The sequence below is a fragment of the Dinoponera quadriceps genome, unplaced genomic scaffold (assembly GCF_001313825.1).
Source record: "Dinoponera quadriceps isolate SergipeBrazil2010 unplaced genomic scaffold, ASM131382v1 scaffold754, whole genome shotgun sequence".
Lineage (NCBI taxonomy): Eukaryota > Metazoa > Arthropoda > Insecta > Hymenoptera > Formicidae > Dinoponera > Dinoponera quadriceps.
This window is the reverse complement of record NW_014554896.1, coordinates 379,307-398,037: the sequence shown is the minus strand read 5'-3', so window position 1 is coordinate 398,037 and position 18,731 is coordinate 379,307. Positions and strand designations below refer to the sequence as shown.

The 18,731-nt window shown below is 42.1% G+C and overlaps 2 protein-coding genes across 4 annotated transcripts; one reads left to right on the top strand and one right to left on the bottom strand.

Moving 5' to 3' along the window:
- Positions 1-5,003: 5,003 nt before the first annotated feature.
- On the top strand, positions 5,004-15,442 carry LOC106742404 (cingulin). 3 transcript variants are annotated; one of them, XM_014615312.1, is made up of 29 exons: positions 5,004-5,299; positions 5,745-5,843; positions 6,001-6,081; positions 7,203-7,360; positions 7,487-7,581; positions 7,844-7,930; positions 8,570-8,738; positions 8,797-9,010; positions 9,772-9,925; positions 9,991-10,120; positions 10,190-10,408; positions 10,493-10,666; positions 10,804-10,964; positions 11,032-11,314; positions 11,456-11,570; positions 11,678-11,792; positions 11,859-11,981; positions 12,061-12,411; positions 12,516-12,686; positions 12,749-12,904; positions 12,967-13,074; positions 13,167-13,442; positions 13,521-13,575; positions 13,634-13,775; positions 13,849-13,957; positions 14,061-14,161; positions 14,230-14,371; positions 14,448-14,551; positions 14,970-15,442. In XM_014615312.1, exons 2-29 carry the CDS (start codon positions 5,746-5,748, stop codon positions 15,031-15,033), a joined length of 4,155 nt encoding a protein of 1,384 aa, XP_014470798.1. In that variant the 5' UTR covers positions 5,004-5,299; position 5,745; the 3' UTR covers positions 15,034-15,442. The 3 variants fall into 3 exon arrangements, with proteins under 3 accessions (XP_014470798.1, XP_014470794.1, XP_014470795.1); XM_014615308.1 differs by lacking the exon at positions 5,004-5,299 and adding an exon at positions 5,329-5,594 and having other exon boundaries at positions 8,573-8,738; XM_014615309.1 differs by lacking the exons at positions 5,004-5,299; positions 7,844-7,930 and adding an exon at positions 5,330-5,594 and having other exon boundaries at positions 8,573-8,738.
- Positions 15,324-18,520, bottom strand: LOC106742405 (G patch domain-containing protein 1). Its single transcript, XM_014615313.1, has 3 exons — positions 18,435-18,520; positions 18,000-18,378; positions 15,324-17,768 (listed from the first exon to the last, which is right to left on the bottom strand). Exons 1-3 carry the CDS (start codon positions 18,496-18,498, stop codon positions 15,731-15,733), a joined length of 2,481 nt encoding a protein of 826 aa, XP_014470799.1. The 5' UTR covers positions 18,499-18,520; the 3' UTR covers positions 15,324-15,730.
- Positions 18,521-18,731: the final 211 nt, after the last annotated feature.

Sequence of the window (18,731 nt, the reverse complement as noted above, 5' to 3'; positions counted from 1 at the left end):
AGATGCTCTTATTTCATTGGCCACGAAGCATCTGAAGAATGAAACTTAAGACGGTCTTAAATATAAGATCCGATTATGAATACCGGCCTATCTCTTTCTAATCGAATGTGAAGAAAGAATAATTAACTGTGATTAATGAATTTCTTAAAATAGCTATTGTGTAGACCGGGACTCGAGAAGAACTCTGTGTCAAGGAGGTAGCGAGTGTATGGCCGTGTTCAGCAGAACGTTTAGTTTGCAACTGTTGGAAATTTCCTGTGCTAACATTGGATTATTCCTGTAGATCTAAAAGAATAATCCAATCTCAGTTCAGAAAACTTCCAACGGTTGCAAATTAAACGTTCTGCTGAACGTGGCCTATCAGCAGGCGATTAGTGAATAATACTGCGCATTCGCAAGATGGCCAGCTGTCGTTTCTTCGCCTGGATACGTGCGCGCGTGTGTGCTACCATAATATTGTTTTCCCGCTTCTTTGTGGAATTTTCCTCATTGTGCGTGCGTGGGATTCGTTTCCTTTTTGTCGTTAAACTTTAGAAGACTAAGAACTAGTGAAATATGCACATTCCTCAAGTGTTTGAAATATTATCCAATCATTTGGGATACTAAACTGACGGAATTTTCAAACAAACCGCTGCGAGATCAACATATAGCAATGTTGCTCAATAATCTTAAAAAATGTAACCTGAGGATAAGCGAAGAAGAGTTCAAATGTAAATTCAATTTCTTATGTGATACATTTTCTTAGGTAGGAAACGTTGTTGTGTAAAATAAAAGCTTTTCGTTAACCTTTTGACTGCGAATATCTTCATCGTCAAAAAAAGTACCTCTTTGTCGCATACATACACCGTATGTTTTCCTCGCTCTTCATTTGCATACAAAGGCCGTGTTCCGATATACACTGGCAGTACTGAGAAATTGTTATCAGCACGCGATGTGCTGCATCTAGTCAACAACGTCAGAAGTGATAGCCATGTTGCCAATGCCAGCATTGCGAGTCAATTGCAGTGCAATGTGGCGTCGTATAGACATGGGCAGGAAGTAGATTTATCAGATGTAGAAACGTTCCGAAATTTATTACCAAAAATTTATAATTTATGTTACAGATAGATTTTCAGCAATAAATATCGCAATGCAGCCGGTGTTTGTCCATCGCGTTTCTTACAGTCCACTGCAGTGCTATTGCGAAATTCACAATACTGCTGCCAAAGCAATTTCAAAACAGCTGGTACTATTATGATTTCGTAGTTGCACTGCCGGTGAAAAAGGAACACACTCTGTATACGGCGCGGCATAATGGCTGCAAATTCGATATAAATATTAAATATTATTTACCCACTATTTATTTTATTATCACTAATGCATAGAATATGCCTATCCTAGTGCCGCACACCGTTTTCTTTGTTTAGCGCGTCGCAGTCAAAGAGTTTAAAACCAAGAAAACGTAGAATTAATTTATTTACAGTCATCAAATAAATTAAAACTATGGTCCGAATGATCTTAAGGAAATATTTATACATTTCTGTGGGCCTATGTGGTATGCATATTTGCCTTACACATTTTTAAGGTTGCAAACAAATTTATTCACAGTTCAATAACTTTTAATTATATAGCTTGAATAAGACATGGGGAGGCTTTTATGCATTTATTTTTTGTCCTTTATATATCGCTAGTGTATTTCTGTTTATATTGATTTGTGAAGGCTGCAGATAATTAAGCTCAATTGATGTAACGCTATTTACAGTAGATAAAATGTAACTTTCAAAACTATAGGCAAGACAATTACGTCCTAAGCACTATAATGAAGCTTCTTGACCTATTATTTTTTTCTTTTATATATTTTTCTTTCGGAAGTGCGTCATTATTGAACATTCTTATTTTCACGAAGGAATCCATTTAAAAAGTCAAATATTGCTTAAGAATTAAAATCATTCAATAAAATAAGTAAAGGTTCTTGTAAATAATTAATAACGCTTAGAAAACCGTTAATTGAAACTTGGTTTCTATTTTCATAATACGCTTTAGGAACATTAAGGATACATACAGGAGGGAAGAACTTCACAAGGTGAATAATAGCAAGAAAAATGGAACAAATTCTTTGTACACCCCAAAATTGAATTGATATAATCAAGCGGATTCTTTTCTACGAAAAACCGTCGATGTCAGAAGACGTACAAGGAAATCATTATCAAATACGGTAAGTTTCTTTTAAAGAATTATAAACTTGGACAAATAAGTAAAGCTACAGAAGCTTTGATCTACAGAAGTCTTAAATCTCAGAAGCCTTAAATCTACAGAATAAATTAGATGTAACTCTGAATCATTACTCAGCAATTTACTATAGTGCAAAAAAAGAATAAAATCATCAGGACCTGCTTTTTCTACAAGGTTTTTGATTTTCTATCGCATTCAGATATAAATATATATGTTTATCATAGTTTCTTTCATAGAAATCTCTTCCAATCTTCTTCAACTGTCAGGAAAGTGCTTCTTCCCCAATAGGATGCTCAATATACCGCTCAATATACCGCTTTCCTCTGCATCAAATATATAGTTGTCCTTTTTAAATTAACTACAGCAAATTCTCCCATTTATCCTTGCCATTGTCCTGGAATAACATCTTTAGTTGGTTGGGTCTTCAACAGATTTGGGTGATAGGTATGTTGATACAGAAATCTGTATGAGCTAATTATGGGTTGCATATACAGTCCAAGCAACTTTATCCACCCTGTCTGATTTATTGCTCGCAAGAACACATCAAATCTCTTCATATTAAGATGCCTGAAGTATTTTCAGAAATNTTTTTTTTTTTTTTTTTTTTTTTTCAGTAACTTCCTGCTATAAAGTTTCAAGAGATTGAGAGGGAACGCATAATTTTCAATAATTGCTGCATTTTCAGGGAGACCGATTGAATTATTCTCCAATCCCTGATTAAGAGTCGAATCACTGACAGCACTGTCACTTGCTCGACTATTTGCTCCTATGTCAATAAAGTTATTGTTATTATCTGCCATAGCAAACAAAATAATGCTATAGATTCCTTTATAATTGAAGAATCCAAGGCCGCTATTGGTTGGACATACGTCTACATCCGATGTGCTCTCGATGCCGTCAATGGCGCCTGCATAATTGAGAAAGTCCTATCGTGTCTCAGACCCTTTCATTGTATGCTTCCATTTCTCTGGTATAGTTGGTTCCTGAAAAAAAAAACGCAAATTGATTAGAAATCAGAAATTGTGAGTTTTTTTTTTATATTTAATGAAATATCTATTATTCATTGGCAGGATGAAGATCCAGCAAAAGAGAGTCAAGAAGAGGACTTTTGCGAGGAGTTTGAAAATTATGATGACACTGAGCTCTTGACAGTCCATTATCCTTACTTGGAAATTTCTCAGAAAGAAAGTAAAGATAATGTCACAGACGCTACATCAGACCGTATCATTCTGGGGCAGAAAAGAGAGGATGAAACCGATCAGAGAAGATGCAACATACCGGGTTATATATTGGGGAAGATCAATAAAAGCAAACAAGTTAATCTGAAGCGGGAGCAACTGACAAGTCCAACTCTCGGCAATAATTTACAAAACACCATGGAACACTTTGACAATATTGGTTCAAAGATGAAAAACACAGAGAATTACCAACTTGGCCTATACGTGGCCTCTCAACTCAGTTCTTTGTCCCCTATTTGGTCAATCAGGCTCAGAAGTGAAATTCAAAATGTTATTACAAAAGTTGTCTAGAAATCTCTGTCTGATGCACATTCTTAACACTAAAACCAAAGCGGTCAAATGACCGGTTTATAATTGTTTCTTATAAAAGTTATTCCAGTTTTTAATGGTACATTATCTGAAATTAACCGTAATCTTTGTCATAATATGTAACCGAATAAATATTTTTTTTTTCGCATTACATTTAAAAAATCTTATTTAAACTGCTCCGGTAGGAAGGTACACGTTAATCGTCGGTAGTTTTGGTGTTAAAGTAGCAAAGTATTTTTCCAAAGTATTTTTCTCCGTTCTACCAGTAACGTCTTTCATGAGACGCGTCGAACTATTCTTCTGTTTTCAGTCATCACTCCAGATTTCTTACTTCCCACACAAATGCGGGGCCAACTGAATGCATCAACAAATGCTTTGTCTTCAATGTAATACAAAGTAAATTAATGAGCAAGTATGAATAGAGATTCAATAGGCGAAACAAACAGCATTGTAACTCATGCGACTGTCTTATCTGAAAACTTAACATACAAATATATATACACATAAATATTGTGTAAATGTTGTGTAGCATAGCGTTATCACTGATGTACTTCTCAGAACGGGACGCAATAAACGAAGATGCAGAGCAAATGGAAAATGCTCTGTTGTAATGTTTTACGGCTGTAAGAATAAGAACGGCTGTAAATACGAAACGAAGGAACGCTGACTGACATTGCATCATATAAACAGATCAAATTGAAGATCTGATTAAAAAAAAAATATCGAAACAAAGTAGTAATATGAATATCGAAAAAAATATCGATACAAAAATAGCAGGGATTGAAAGAAAAATATGGACACCGCTATTACATCCCTACTACCCGTATAACACACAAGACGTCCAGAAGAAATATTCTGTCTCGTCCTTAGGGATGTAAAGGGTCCTTTCGCTCTGGAATCGATCTTGCTTGCCGAAAAATTCCTCGCTCACGAATTTCTCCGGAAGAGAACCAACAGCTTCCCTCGGATCGATCTTTCCACCGTCGAATCCGTCCGGAACGCAAACGACAATCGGTCGTTCCCGAGAACGCTCCAGGAGGAAGCGGTCGGTGCATCGTCAACGCGCGCATCTCTAGGATAGACTCGCCGGGGGACTCTGCGATCACGCCGCGTCGTCTCTCTCGCGCGTGTAGCACGCGCTTCCTCTATATTTATAGCTAAAGATAAATATACACCTTGGCGTAGGTCCAATCGCCCGTATATCCACACACGCAGTTCGGCTACGGGAAACGGACAAACCCCGTAATAGCCAGCTGTGTCAGTGCTATTAGTGACGTCGCGCGCGACGTAGGTAGAGGAATCGCGAACGGATCGGTTAGGGGGAAATGCACCGGGGGTGAATTCTCCGTCGAGCTCTCTCTCTCTCTGACGACCGGAAGCTAAGGCAACGCGCGAGTGCTGATCGAGATTACGAGATGCGTCCGCTCAGGATGGAAGTGACTCCGTGCGCCGCGACGAGCGCCCGTTTCTGACCGACCGGCGTCTAGGATAAATTTAATTCCCACCGAGCCGCATTTGGGTTAATATCGGGTGCCGATTGAGTGAGTAGAGCGTTGCAACGATATTGCGTAAGAGCTTCTTCATCGGACGGTGAGATCTCGCTCTTACGAAAATCGAGGGAAAAAAGGCGGCGTGGCATTGAAATTTTATAAATAAACCGCCGGTGTGTGCCTGACGCATGGTTCCCCGAGTGTCACGGTTGTCTGTCGCGCACGCATGTGTCCGCATTGTCCGAGATATGCGCGAGGGAGAAGCGATGCGTCGGAGAGCTGAAGTAGCTAGCGAGGTTCGCCGACCGATTCAGCGCGTTTCGCTCGATTCTTCTTCGATTGCGCGGTAAACAACAATGTCGTTGAGGCGGACGGTAACGACATGCAATAAAGATAAGCGATAAATTCAGCCGCGTTTGTCCGTCCCGCATTTTCTTCCGCTTCGAGCGCAGATGGTATGAAAATTGCGATTAAAAGGTTTGATCTTCGCGTACAGGATGCACTCCATGTATTCGTCCAAAAAAGGCGACCCTCTCTGCCCGTTGGGCTTCCACCCGCAAGTTCGGTGGCCGACACGTTGCAAACGGTGCTTCAGGTAATTAATCTGGAATTAGATCAGGCACGATCGGTAAGACAATGAATACCAGACGGTGCAACGTTTAAAGTCGGAACGTCCGTTTTCAAGTAAAACTTAGTTTCCCGATCTTATGTTGTCTGGAACGCGCGTTTCGAATAAACAATCACTCCCTCAGGGACTACAAAGAGCATGGCGGGAGGAGGAACAGTCTCGGAGACATCACGGCTTCGTCTCCCAGCCTCTCATCGGACTCGCGGTAGGTTCGTCGTAGATTACAAAATGCTTATTGCATTACATAACGTGCATTTGTTGTCGGCGCGACTGTCGCTCGTGGACTTCCGTGTTCTCTCCCACAAATGTTCAAAAAACATACCTACAGACGTTTCAGAGATATTCGAACATCTCTTGGATGTCTCTCTTGAACATTTGACATTAGTTATGCAAGAAGGATCCAACCCACATGGAGTATATTTGGAGACAAATTTAACACGTGATTTAAAAAGTAACACTGAGATTCTTCACAATTGATTGAAGTTGAGTCACTTTCTTCTTTTTGTTGGCAAGCTTAAGAAGTGGGTAAAAAAGAGAACTAGTGGCAAAATTAATAGATAATATTTTCAATTAATCTCAGGCATCTATAAAGCTCGGATCTTTTTGTTTCATGTGGAAAGACGTGTAAACTACCTGTTGGTAACAAAAATCTTAATTTTGTGGATTGGATCCTTCTTACATAACTATTTGCGTTACACAGACTGACAAACATATGAAAATGTCATTAAATATATTGTCGTTTAATTACATTTAGTTTTGGCGTTTAGCGAGAATATATAAAAAATGATGATAATAATCTAACCTTTTTCATCGAGTCAGGTCGAAAAATATTCTTGTGGACTACGTTTTTGAGCCCACGTGCCGCCATTTCTACAGGTCGTGGGTGTTTTCCTTTTATCGAAATCGCCGGAGATGATTTTCTAGATCAGTGTTGTTTGATAAATATTTGGTCCCTGATAGCTCCTTGTGCAATCTCGTGGACGCACACTTTTACTCGATTAGACGAACGCAAAATCTCTCTGTCGTTCAGCTCTTGATTTGTCGGTAGAGACGACGGAGACTTTGGAAGACTGATAAAAGTCACTTAGCCGAGATTCAAGCCTCGCTTGGCAAAGACTCGATTTAAACCCGTCAGACGTAACGGTTTCTAACGACAAATCGAGGCGGTCAAATGCAGGCTAAGATTCGAATGGTACGAGCAAACGGCGGATGAGCCGACCGTTTTGTATCTCGATGGTATGGATAGTAGTCAAATGCGGCGCGATATGGGGAAATTTTCGAATATCATAGAAAAATTGATTGTTGTATCGCAATTGAATTTTGAAGTGGCTCCGAGAGCAAAAGGACGTGGTCTTCCGCTACGAACTTGGCGAAAGATGAAACCAAGAATAATTATTCACAGCCGGCGGCGTCGGCTGGTTGGACATCCCTGATGGATCTCTCTACCATAGATAAGAATTCGGATGATTCCCACAAATTAGAAGGTGATTAAAATGCGAGATATTTGCCCAGTGAGTGCGATAGCTCAACAATATTTTTTTTTCTTTCCAACGATATCACCATTTTATACCTTTTGTAATAATGCTTTGACTATTTACGTGCTAACGCAGACATCAGGAAGCCGGCTAAGCTGCAGATAAAGAACGTGATAAGCAACAGCAGCAACGGAGGCACCTCGGAGAACGACGTGGAATTTATAATTCAGGTATCCCCCGGCCGCTTAACCCCGCTAATGCATGGAATGCTCTTCTCTGTTGTTGTAATAAACAGCACAAAGGAAAAAAAAAAAAAACACGCATGCAAACGTCTACCTAAGTAAGAGAACGCCCTCTCTGAAGGATTCTTACAGGTCTTGACACGATTTAGTTGTACCGCAGACGGTAGAGTAGAGCGGCATTCGATGATAACGATGTGTTCGTGTGAAATTCCGTTGTCTTTGCGCTCTCATTTTTGTCACACCACTTTAGGTAAGGAAATCACGGCCGGCACCGCCGAAACAGGTGGTCCAAGATGGGCTGGATAATGTCACGGTAAAAGGACAGGAAACCGAGCAGGTGAGACCGCCGACACTTTTTCGTTAGTTTGACGTACACGATTTTAATTGTATCTTGATACATATCACCACGTACGCACTCTTGTACATGCAAGACGATCATAGTAATGTTGTCTATCGTGAATTGCGAAACATTCGCGATATCCCCCGCCAGAACTTCCGTTAAATGCACCATATTTATTTTACGTGTTAATTAACTCGTTCGATTATTAACCAACTATGTATGGTCGTGCAATATTATGTGTCTTTTGTATAATACAAATAAATATTTTTTCTCCGAAGAAGTTCCCAGTATTCTTACAAAAAAAGTATATTACTGGCTGTGATAAATTGGCCAGCGATCGTTTCTTGGTAGTTTCTTATTGCTAAAACTATTGATCGATAAGGCTTTTCTGTCAGAATATGAGTATTTATGTATTTATTTATTGAATTATTCATTGATTAATTCTGCATATATTTAGCCCCCTCTAACGGAAAAGAGATTTATGTTACACGCGACGCGATGCGCTCATAAAGATACGAATTCAGCGTGACTTTAATAATCGTATGTGTTTACGAATTATTTGGAGCCGAGGGGATTAAGCACGATTAAACGTGAGTAACGTAATCTCAAACGATTAACGGTGACACTTGCTCTTAGCAGAACGAGACGGAAAAATTGCGGTCTCAGTTGAACGACATGAAAGCGAGATGTGAGAAGGCGGAGAAGGAGAAGAGCGAAATACTGATGCGTCGTTTGACGACTATGGAGACAATGTCGAACAAAACGTCGACGAGCGAGGTGGCGAAGTTGCAGAAGAAGAACGAAGGTATTCCTCGAAATGTCTTTGCGCTCAACGACGATATGACGGCCGCACTGTGTTGCAGCACTCGTGCAAGAGAAGAACGTGTTGCTGTCGAAGATAAAGGGTCTGGAGAAAGAAGCGAATGTTAAACCGTACAGAGGGGAGAAGGACGAACTGCGATCGAAGCTGAAGGCCGCGGAAAACCTCTGCGAGAGCTTGATGGACGAGAACGAGGACATGAAGAAGGAGATCAGACAATTGGAAGAAGAGATCTATGAGCTGCAGGACAATTTCAGGTACGGCTCGCGAAGGGAGCTCTTTCATTTAACACGCATGCCACGTTCTACAGTTTTCTTCGACATTTCGCAATCTCATTCGTTACTAACAGCGAAATAAGACTCGCCGCTGTGAGACTTTCTGTAATTAAACAATAATTGTCGTTTTAACATCACGGGATGATAATCGGTATCTCTGTTCCTTTCAATAGATGCCACATTCTGAGCAAAAAGAACCGATGTCTCCGGAACTTTTATGACGAGAAGAATTCTGCGCGTAAAAATTGAGAATCTATACGACGACTCGAGCAGAGATCAAAATGTTTTTTTTTTTTTTTTTTTTTTTTTTTTTTTTTAATACAAAATGAGCTGTGTGGATTGTTGCAGGACGCGAGACGTATGTGATCCCAACACGACGGCATCCTCGCTTTTCGCCAAACATGGAGACCGTTGGGTGGGGGTACCTTTGTTTGGTAATCACGAAATCCGTGAACTTTTTTTGCCGTTTTTTGCCGTAGTACTTTTCTGGGATCACATTCACTTTTTTTGCCCAATCTCAGGAAGTCGAAGTAGCGAGATTGTGAAAGAATTACGTTTTCAAATTTCGCAAGAATTAAGGAATTTTTCTGTCGTATCGCTCTGCTATCGTAGACTTGTATAAAACTTTTTCACGCGCCTTTAGGAAGGAACAGAGATACTTAAAATACGACGAGTCGAATACATTTGGAGTGCACGTTCTACATGTGTTGTTTATCGTATAAATATCATTTTCGTACGGTAAGGGATGAACAAGCGGACGAGTACACGCGTTTGCGAAAAAGTTTGGAGCAGTCCAATAAAAACTGCCGGATATTGTCGTTCAAACTGAGAAAAGTAGAGCGCAAAGCCGAGGAATTAGAAAGCGAGCGGTCCGCTCTGGAGAAGAAATACGAAGAGGTGAATTTTCAACACTAATTTATTTTTCGACATATTTATCATTTCTATATTTGTGATATTCTTAGGTGAAGAAAACGGAAGAAGTTCTGCAGAAGGTAAGCAGCGCATTCCAGAATAGAACGCAAAAGAAGCCAACGGACCTCACGACCAAAGTGCAACTTAAAAAGATGGTCGATGAAGCGGAGAAAGAAATAGGTAAATAAGATTTGCACTGTTTTCGCAAAAAATCCGGCATTTTATATTACTCAGTTATTAACATTTCAGAAGACATGCTCGGGATTTTTACCAACATAAAAAATGGACATAACGTGGACATACCGGACGTGAAACCGAAGGAAAATAACTTGAAATACGATAAACTCCTGAAAGAACACGAGCAGCTTAAAGAAAAATTCGAGACTGCTGTAAAGGAATTGACTAGTGAAAAGGAGAGGAAGAAACCGAATGTAAAAGCGGAAGACACGAAAAACGCGGATATGCAAAGTAGTACACTTTTTCACACACTCGTTTTACAACTAGGATTTACACAACAAGAACCGTACGTATGCAACCTCAAAATTGTTACAGTGAAAAGAAAGTTGGAGGAGGCACTTGCTTTACGGGAAGCGGAGAGAAAAGCGTGGGACAAAGAAAAACTGGCACTCTCGGAGGAAAAGGAGAAACTGAAATCTAAACTTCTATCGTTGTCCGCGGAAAAATTGAAAATTTACAATGAGGTTGTACAACTAAAGAAAGACCTCGGTAAAAGAAACTTGAGCCCTTCATTCCAATTGTATTAATTGTTTGATATACCTGAATGATGAATCTTAAATATTCATTCTATTATGTATTTAATAAGTACAAAAACAATGGATTATACAATTTTTGTTGAAATGCAGAAACGGCTAAGACGTCAGAAAAGGATACGGCAAAGATGGAGGCAACAATAAGCGAATTGAATGAAAAACTGTCTGAGGAAGAAGAAAAATGTAAGAGGCTACAAGACGATCTGTCGTTGTACACTGAAAGAGAATCGAAACTCTTGCAATCGATAACATCCGTAAGTAAACACATATTTTAGTACTTTATCCGTTTGTCAATCATGTTGTTACTTTTCATCGATACAGATAGAACAGAGCAAAGGTAAGCTCGATGCTGAGGTAAAACGTTTAAAGAAGGAATTGGAAAACACAAAATCCTCCACATCAACAAAGATCACGGATCTAATTGCCGAAGTTACAAAATTCAAGCAGGAAAGTGAAAAGTTAACGTCACAACTTGACGGTGAGAAAGAAGCGAAAGAAGCTGAAATAGCCGATCTCAACAAGAAGATTGTTTCCTTGGAAAAGTCTGGGCAGAATACAAAGCGCATGAATGAGATGAAGCAGACATACAATGAGAAAATTTTGAGTGAAGTATCATTACTTCGAAGAATCATATTAATTTGAGATAAATAAATAACACACTTGTACTGTAAAGTTTATCATATGAATTACGCTTAGACTTTTATTAAATGAGGCGATGACATTTATTATAAAATAAAATTTTCAGATCTCGAGAATGAGATAAAGAAGCACGAACAAGAACAGCAGACTTTGAGAGAAAAGTATCGAGAGCTTAGCAGCTCAAAGCTACAACTTGAAAGGGAAAATGAATCTCTGAATAGGTAAACAGCAATTCAACACTAACAGTGTGAGGAGTAAGAATTCACTACCAACAATGTCAAATGCCTCGTATGTCCTCTTTCATTTAATCTTTATCGTTTCATTATAGCGAGTGTTCGAAGCGCAAGAAGGATTTCAATAATAGTCAAGCGGAACTCGAAGACCTACGTAACTCGATCAGAACGAAAGAGAGCGAATGGCGATTAGAGAAAACTTCACTCGAGGTGCGTAAGTTCCACATATATTGGCTATTACAGTTAAAGTGTTATTTCTTCGATTTACAATTCTAGAATCAGATTCGCGAGAGCCAGCTACCGAACAAACTTATTGTAAATGAACTGAACAATGATATCAATACGATAAAGAAGGAAAATTCCACTCTGCTGGAACGGTTGGAAGATACGAGGAAAATAGTAAGCGATACAACAGGATATCCATAATCCCTAGATTCATTAAGAATTTGCCTCTCTATTGCAAAAAAAAAATTCGCAGAACGACGATCTCTCTGCAAAATTGAAAGATTACGAAGCGGTGTCCAAGATTCATCAAGTATTGACACCCGACACGACGGCACTGGAATCAGAGATTCGTAAATTGAAGAATGCCCTGACGAACACGGAAAAGGCGAAGAAGGCGGACCTGGCGCAGTGTAAAATGCGCTACGAGCATAGAATCACGGCGATCAACGACGAAATCCAGACGATTCAGAACCAATTGTCACGTTACAAACGAGAACGCGACACTTACAAACACATGTTGGAGGGTGCGCAAAAAACGATAGGAGAGCTGAAGTCTGCGAGACAAGGCAGGCTATCCAGTGCATCTTCCGGAAAGTCAGACGAGGTTTGCAATAAGAAGAAAATCTAAGTAAAATTCAGCGCGAGTAATATCAATCGTATTATCGATCTATTATTGGGAAGATGATAGAAATATTTTGTTATCGACAGGACGAAGAATCGTCGGGTGCCAATATATTGGTACTAGAAAAAGAGATCAGTTCTATGGAAGATGAGCTTTCTGAAACGAGGCTCGAAGCTTCCAGGCTGAAAGCCGAATTGGTTTCGGAAAAATCCGCCAGTCACGTCAAAGTCTCCGAGCTGCAATCTCGAATCAACGAGGTAATTGGAAATGATAAATTGCCAAAGAGATCCTCACTATTTGACGCGCTTTATGATTGCAGCTGGAGGAGGAACGATTGCTCACCAGCGGTCGTTCGAAAATCCCAGGACTGAAGGTGCGAATGGAACTAGCTTGGCAAAAAGAGAGAGAAGAACATCAAAGACTACTCCAAGAAACGGCAACGTTAGCGAGGGATTTGCGACAAACGTTATTCGAGGTATCTAACTTGCGTTAAAAGACGAACCGGCAGATGATTCCGCAAATGTTATATACTTACAGATAGAAAGAGAGCGCAGCAAAGAACGGCTTGAGAATAAAAGAAGACAAGATCAGTTGAAGAAAGTATTCGACGAAGAGAAAGAAGAGAATAAGAAGAAATTATCGGAGGTGATTGAGATATTGCCGAATAAAAAATATTTGCATGAAAATAATTAAAGAAAAGAAATATATGTCGCTTCCTCAAATATAATCGATTCCAGTTGCAATGCGATTTACTCGAGCTTAGAGACGCGCACGCGAAGTTAAGAACGAGCAATGAGAAAATGAGGCGCGAAAAAGAGCGGCACGAGAAGGAGAGGCAGGAACTCAAAGATGTGATATTGAACAAATGCAAATTGGAGCAGACCGAGCTGCGAAACATCAACATACTTATGCAACAGGTTCAGGACCTACTGCAACTTTTCCCCGAATTGAACACTGTAACGGAAAACGGGACGCCCGACGTTTACACGCCGACTCCGCCGAGACGAATAAAGGTTTTCACACCTTTTCACAGTAGACCTTCTTCCTAACAGTTATACGATATATATATATATATAATAATGTCTTTGTAGGGACCAAAGTCAAGAGAGTCATCGCCAATGTTGGAAACGAAGAGTGACGTAAAAGGTACAAAAAATAAATCAGCTTGAATTTTCCGCACAGACCAACGAAAATATATTTACAGCTGTAACGCCAATACTCGGAGAAAGGACGGAAAAGTTAGAATACACCGTTAGAAAATTAATGGACGTGGCGAAGGAACTCAAGGAGTCGAAGAAAACGGCGGACGAGGCGAATGCCACACGACTGAAGAAGCTGGGAAAGAGGTGAGGAGTTAATGTAATTTGATGTCTCGCCGACTATCGGCGTGAGAAACGTTATATTGTTGCTGTGATCTAGATCGACGTCGGTTGAGAGCGATCCAGGGAAAGGAGTAGCCTTGAATCGTAGTAAGCCGCGTTTAAAGAGGAAGAGTCTCTCCTTGGAGCAAACGACTGGGCGCCAAGAGGTGAGCGCTTCGTAGAATCGTATCGTCAATCTTGAGATTGAGAAGGCCAATTAATTTCGGGGGATTTGCACGCCCTTGCGACGATAATCACGTCCTTTTGCAGTCCCCAGCTATTTGGGGCACCGACAGCAACATGTCGAGCATGCAATCGTTGGAGGAATCGGAAGCAGGGTCTCGCCGGCAAAGGGATTCCAGCGTAGACAGGTATCATCGTAAAATCGCTGATACGCCGACGAATTGACGACGAAGCAATTAACAATTTTTATGTTCAGCCGTCTCTCCGGAGGATCGACGAAGAGCGAGATGTTGGAACGCGATAAGAAGTACGGCAAGGGGATAATACGGAAATTAACGCACAAATTGACGAAATCGTCCAGCGTCGACGATCCGAACATGACTGACTATTCCCTTCAGGCAAGAGAAGGAATATTCAAAAATCTTTCTACCGTAACGAGATATCCGTTAATATGGCCGTTAATGCTTATTGCAGACTTCCGGTTCTGAAACGAGCATCAACGAAAGCAGCAAGTTAGAGAAGAAGAATTTAAAGAAGAAGTTGACGGCCATGTTCAAAAGAGGTTCAAGAAGCAGCAGGTATATCGGAACAAATTGAATTATCAATTGGCCATAGTTGTGCAAGAAGGATTCCCACCAATCCTTGTGAAGTGCGTTTCGAAAAAGATTTGATTTAAAAAGTATAAACAGCAACTTCACAATCGTTTAAGAAGTCAAGCATTTCTTCTCTTTAAGAGTATTCATTAACAAGCGTTAAGAAATGGGTAAGAACGATGCAGCGCTGGTAGAAAATGACGCGATAGAAGGTAAAAGCTGTTTTTTTTTTTTTTTTTTTTAAGAAAATCTCGGAAATCATTTAATTTTGTGATTTTTCTTGCATAAGTATGGCCAACAACAGCATGAACACAACATAGCGAAACAAATTATTCATAAATATACATAAAGAATGTAAGAGAAGCACCGGTAATTCTTCAACGATGCTGTGATGACTTTACAGTTTAGACAAAAAGACTGGGAATTCCAGCAGGCCTACTTCGAGAAACTCCATGACATCGGGCTAATTCCGCGCAATCTCTCCTTCCAAGGGCTGGACGCTTCGACCTCTATTTGACGATTACTATTTTCCAAGAGTGTAGCATTGTATTCGACGACGGGAGGGCTCAAATTCTTGTTAGACTTAGACAGTACGATGCAATTTTCACGACGAGTAGAAGCGACACGTGTGTGTTCTTGTATGTCGATAGCGCGAGTTATCCTTAAACCAGAATATCTGTATCGTCATGATGTCCGATAGAAAAATAGGTCTCGTGTTGACGCATTCGCTTTACGCTGTTTTTTTTCTCTCTTCTTCTTTTTTTTTTTTACGCGGGTGTGAGTCTACGCGATGGTTCTCGCCGCTGGGATCTGCGCCGATCGTATGCGAGCTGTAATACAGACAATTTTTGGAAAAATATAATATTTCACCAACTATCCGCAAATCTTTCGTTCATTTAACATCAGCAGCAACTCGCTGGCATAAATGCGCAGGAAGGAAAAACTGCATCGATCACATTCATCATTTATTAGAAGAATAATCGATCGTGACTGAACGATTTACTTACATCTTAAAGGACCAGAGCTAATACTTGATCGTTTGGAGCGAAAGAGAATTATTACATCCATCACGTCCTTAAAGGAGTCAGTTTGCGAGAAAGAAGGTCGTGTATATACAGTTACACTGGCAAATTTGTTTCTAAATCACCGAGATTAGACGAGGTATCAACGTCTCGAGCGTTTCTCCTTCCTCGACTTCTTCCTGTGCCTTCTGTGGTGCCTGTGCTTCTTCTTCTCTTTCTTCGCCTTATCGCGCTCCACCCACTCGCCGACGAGCTTCTTCGAGTCGTCGCTCGTGCTTCTCGACACTACGACGCTGCGGAACACCGGCATCGCGTCATCCTCGGCTTCGTTCGTCGCGCCGCCCTCTTGCTTCAACAACCTCTGCGGTAACACCGGACCGTACATGTCCGGCAGCTGTATCGCAGCTTCCGTCGCGCCGCTGCAATCCGCGAGTTGACGATCGTCCGAACTGGTCTTAGCGGCGCATGCTTTCGGCTGCGCCACCAGACTGTCGAGATCCAGCTTCGCGAAGATACCTCGCGGCGGCGACGTGTTCCGCTGCGAGTTCATCTCCTTCGGGTCTTTCCCGATCAGGATCGACTTGACCACCTCGACGACGTTCTCCTCCACCTCGCTGTCGGAATCCTCGCTGCTGCTACTGAGAAAGATCGCCTTGAACAGGTCCTTCTTCTCTTCCGATCGGGCGACTTCGGAACTTTTCTCCTCGAAACTTTTATCAGCCGCTTCATCCTGTTGGACGGGAAGAGTTGAAGAAGCGCTCTGAAGAGCGCCTTTGCCGAAGACTTTCTCGTAGGAAGCCTCGAAGATCTTGAATTTCTCGGAAACGACTTCCGAAGGTTGATAGACATTAGACGGGATACCGGCTTCGCTCACCTCTTCCGTGGCTTTCGTGAATTTAGACGAGTCGCACCAGTCCAGAGAATCGAAAACGGAGAATTTTGTCGTCTTCGTCGCGACTTGGGCGCAGCCGACTTTCGGCTCGGGGATGTTGAATCTCTTGCATACGACACTCGCCGGCTTCCATTCGCTCCGTTCCCGGGTGAGCTTGCCGAACATCTTCATCTTGACCGCTTGCTTCTTATCATCGTCTGGTTCCACCTTGCGATCGGCGAACTCGTTCGACCGCTCGAGCTCGGCCGCTTGCTCGAACTCCGTGCGTTCCTGTTCTCTCTCCCAGTCGGTCATGGAGAGCGGCTGAATGCTCTCGAGCTTGTTCGGCTCATTGCTCTTCAGGAAGGTGAGATATTGCTCGAATCGTCTCTGCTTGTCCGGGTCAAACAGGAACAATTTCCTCTTATCCGACGCGTCCGTGCTCGATGACGCGAAATCTTCCAGCTTCTTCAAGCTGCCCGTGTTATCCTTTCCGATGACGCCGCCTTTCACGAAGCTTTCGACCTTCAACTTGTCCAACCACGAACCGCTCGTTTGTCGGGCCTCCTCGGTCTGTTGCAACGTTTTCGAGATAATGCTCGAGGCGACGGATGACGGCTTCTTCGAGCGATCGTCCGGCTCTTGGAGAATCCGCGCTCTCTCCACGGCGTTCAGCTCCCTGCGTTTGCCGTTTGCCGCGATCGGCGGGTAGAATCTGCTCATCCTGACGGCGTGCACCGGTGCGAAGTCTTTCGGCAATTCCGGTGGCTTGAAGACCTTCTTGCACTCGAGCCTCTCCTTCGCGCGGACGAAACCGTCGGCTTGCGAGCCACTCGGGCCGTCGTCCTGGGACCATCTCGTCTTCGTCTTGCGCTCAGGACCCAAGGCGAAGTCGTACCGCGACATATCTTCTCGTTCGTATATGTCCTCGTCGTCAGCCTCGAACGCGCCGACTCCGAACGCCTGGCCGTGTATCGACAGCTTCTTGTTCCTGTCTTGAACGCAAAACGCCGGGGTTTCGAACAGATTGATGTGGCTGGAGAGAACTTTCCGTCTGTCCAGACCCGAGTAGCCGATGCCGAAGTAATTGTCCTTTGGTTTGCACCTGAACGGCTCGTAATCGTCGGGGGCGAAGGTGACGGAATCGTCGTCAGAATCCTCGGAATTGCTCACCGTTACTACCTCACGATTCGCCAACTTCTCATTACGTTGTTTCATCCTGCGCTTCTCTCTCTTGGTTAGCCTAGAGCCCACACCTTGACCAGGCTTCCAGCCCATCTTCTTCAGCAGGACAATCCCAACTGTTTCTCTGTGTTTTCGACGATACTAATATAGTTTCAGTTGTATGTAATGTAATACTAATTAACCCTCCGCTAGTCGCAATATCCAGTAGATATCATCTTAATATTGATCAGTCTTTTTATATGCCACTTAGTGTTTGGCTATTCTTCCAAGGAACGGAGGAAAATAATGATCTCTAAGATACATTGTAACAATTTATGGATGAAGAATATTGCGACTAACATCTAATTCCACTAACTTGACGGGTTTAAGAAGTTCCTTCAAGACTGGAGTGCCGGGGATGGGCCCGCTATTGTCCTGGCTGATCCTCTCCCTCTTCTTTCCTTTCTGTCCATGATCGGCGTAATCACTGGTAGCTCGGATTCCTTTTGGAGCTATCCCAAAGAGATCCGTATCTTCCTCATCCATAAAGTCTTCCGGCCGTTGAGTGATGTTGCCCGCCTTGCTGCTCCTGGAAGACTTGAACTGCTGTGGCCTCCAGCCATCGCGAGTACCGACGGTGTTGAAGTATCCAGCTGAGAAACCACCTGTAAAGGCTCCGTGAAATCTGCGTCTACCTTGGGCATCACAGGCATATTGATCCTCGACCGTAACGGGTTTCTTGCGTGGAATGTTCTCTGAAAAATACGATGTAACGAATAAAACAGTATATATGTGATCATATGACACGCACCTTCGTCTAAGGGATCAAGAGCCACGCCGAATGTCACGTAATTGTCATCTGACGAATCGGACATTGTTCCAATTCTCAATATTTCATTCTCAACATTCCGTTGTGATCCAAACACGATCGAATTCTTCCAAGACGGCGCACCCTGAGGTGCGTTTGAGGTTAGGTGCGGGAATTCACAAGATTTAACAGACGGCCCTGGGAAACGTTAGTGGCCGTTCACTCGTCGCGATAATTCGCCGCCGGTGATAACGATGTGGTTAACGATTTCATCTTTCTTCTTTATTTTCCCTATTTAAT

Excerpts from the sequence above, each read along its gene's own strand:
- LOC106742404 (XM_014615308.1), top strand. The coding sequence starts at position 5,437 with ATGGTTCCCCGAGTGTCACGGTTGTCTGTCGCGCACGCATGTGTCCGC. Across the intron at positions 11,793-11,858 it reads TAGAGAAAACTTCACTCGAG|AATCAGATTCGCGAGAGCCA; the intron begins GTGCGTAAGTTC and ends TTACAATTCTAG. Across the intron at positions 12,687-12,748 it reads TGCAATCTCGAATCAACGAG|CTGGAGGAGGAACGATTGCT; the intron begins GTAATTGGAAAT and ends TTATGATTGCAG.
- LOC106742405 (XM_014615313.1), bottom strand. The coding sequence starts at position 18,498 with ATGTCCGATTCGTCAGATGACAATTACGTGACATTCGGCGTGGCTCTT. Across the intron at positions 18,379-18,434 it reads TCTTGATCCCTTAGACGAAG|AGAACATTCCACGCAAGAAA; the intron begins GTGCGTGTCATA and ends CGTATTTTTCAG. Across the intron at positions 17,769-17,999 it reads GAACTTCTTAAACCCGTCAA|AGAAACAGTTGGGATTGTCC; the intron begins GTTAGTGGAATT and ends TCGAAAACACAG.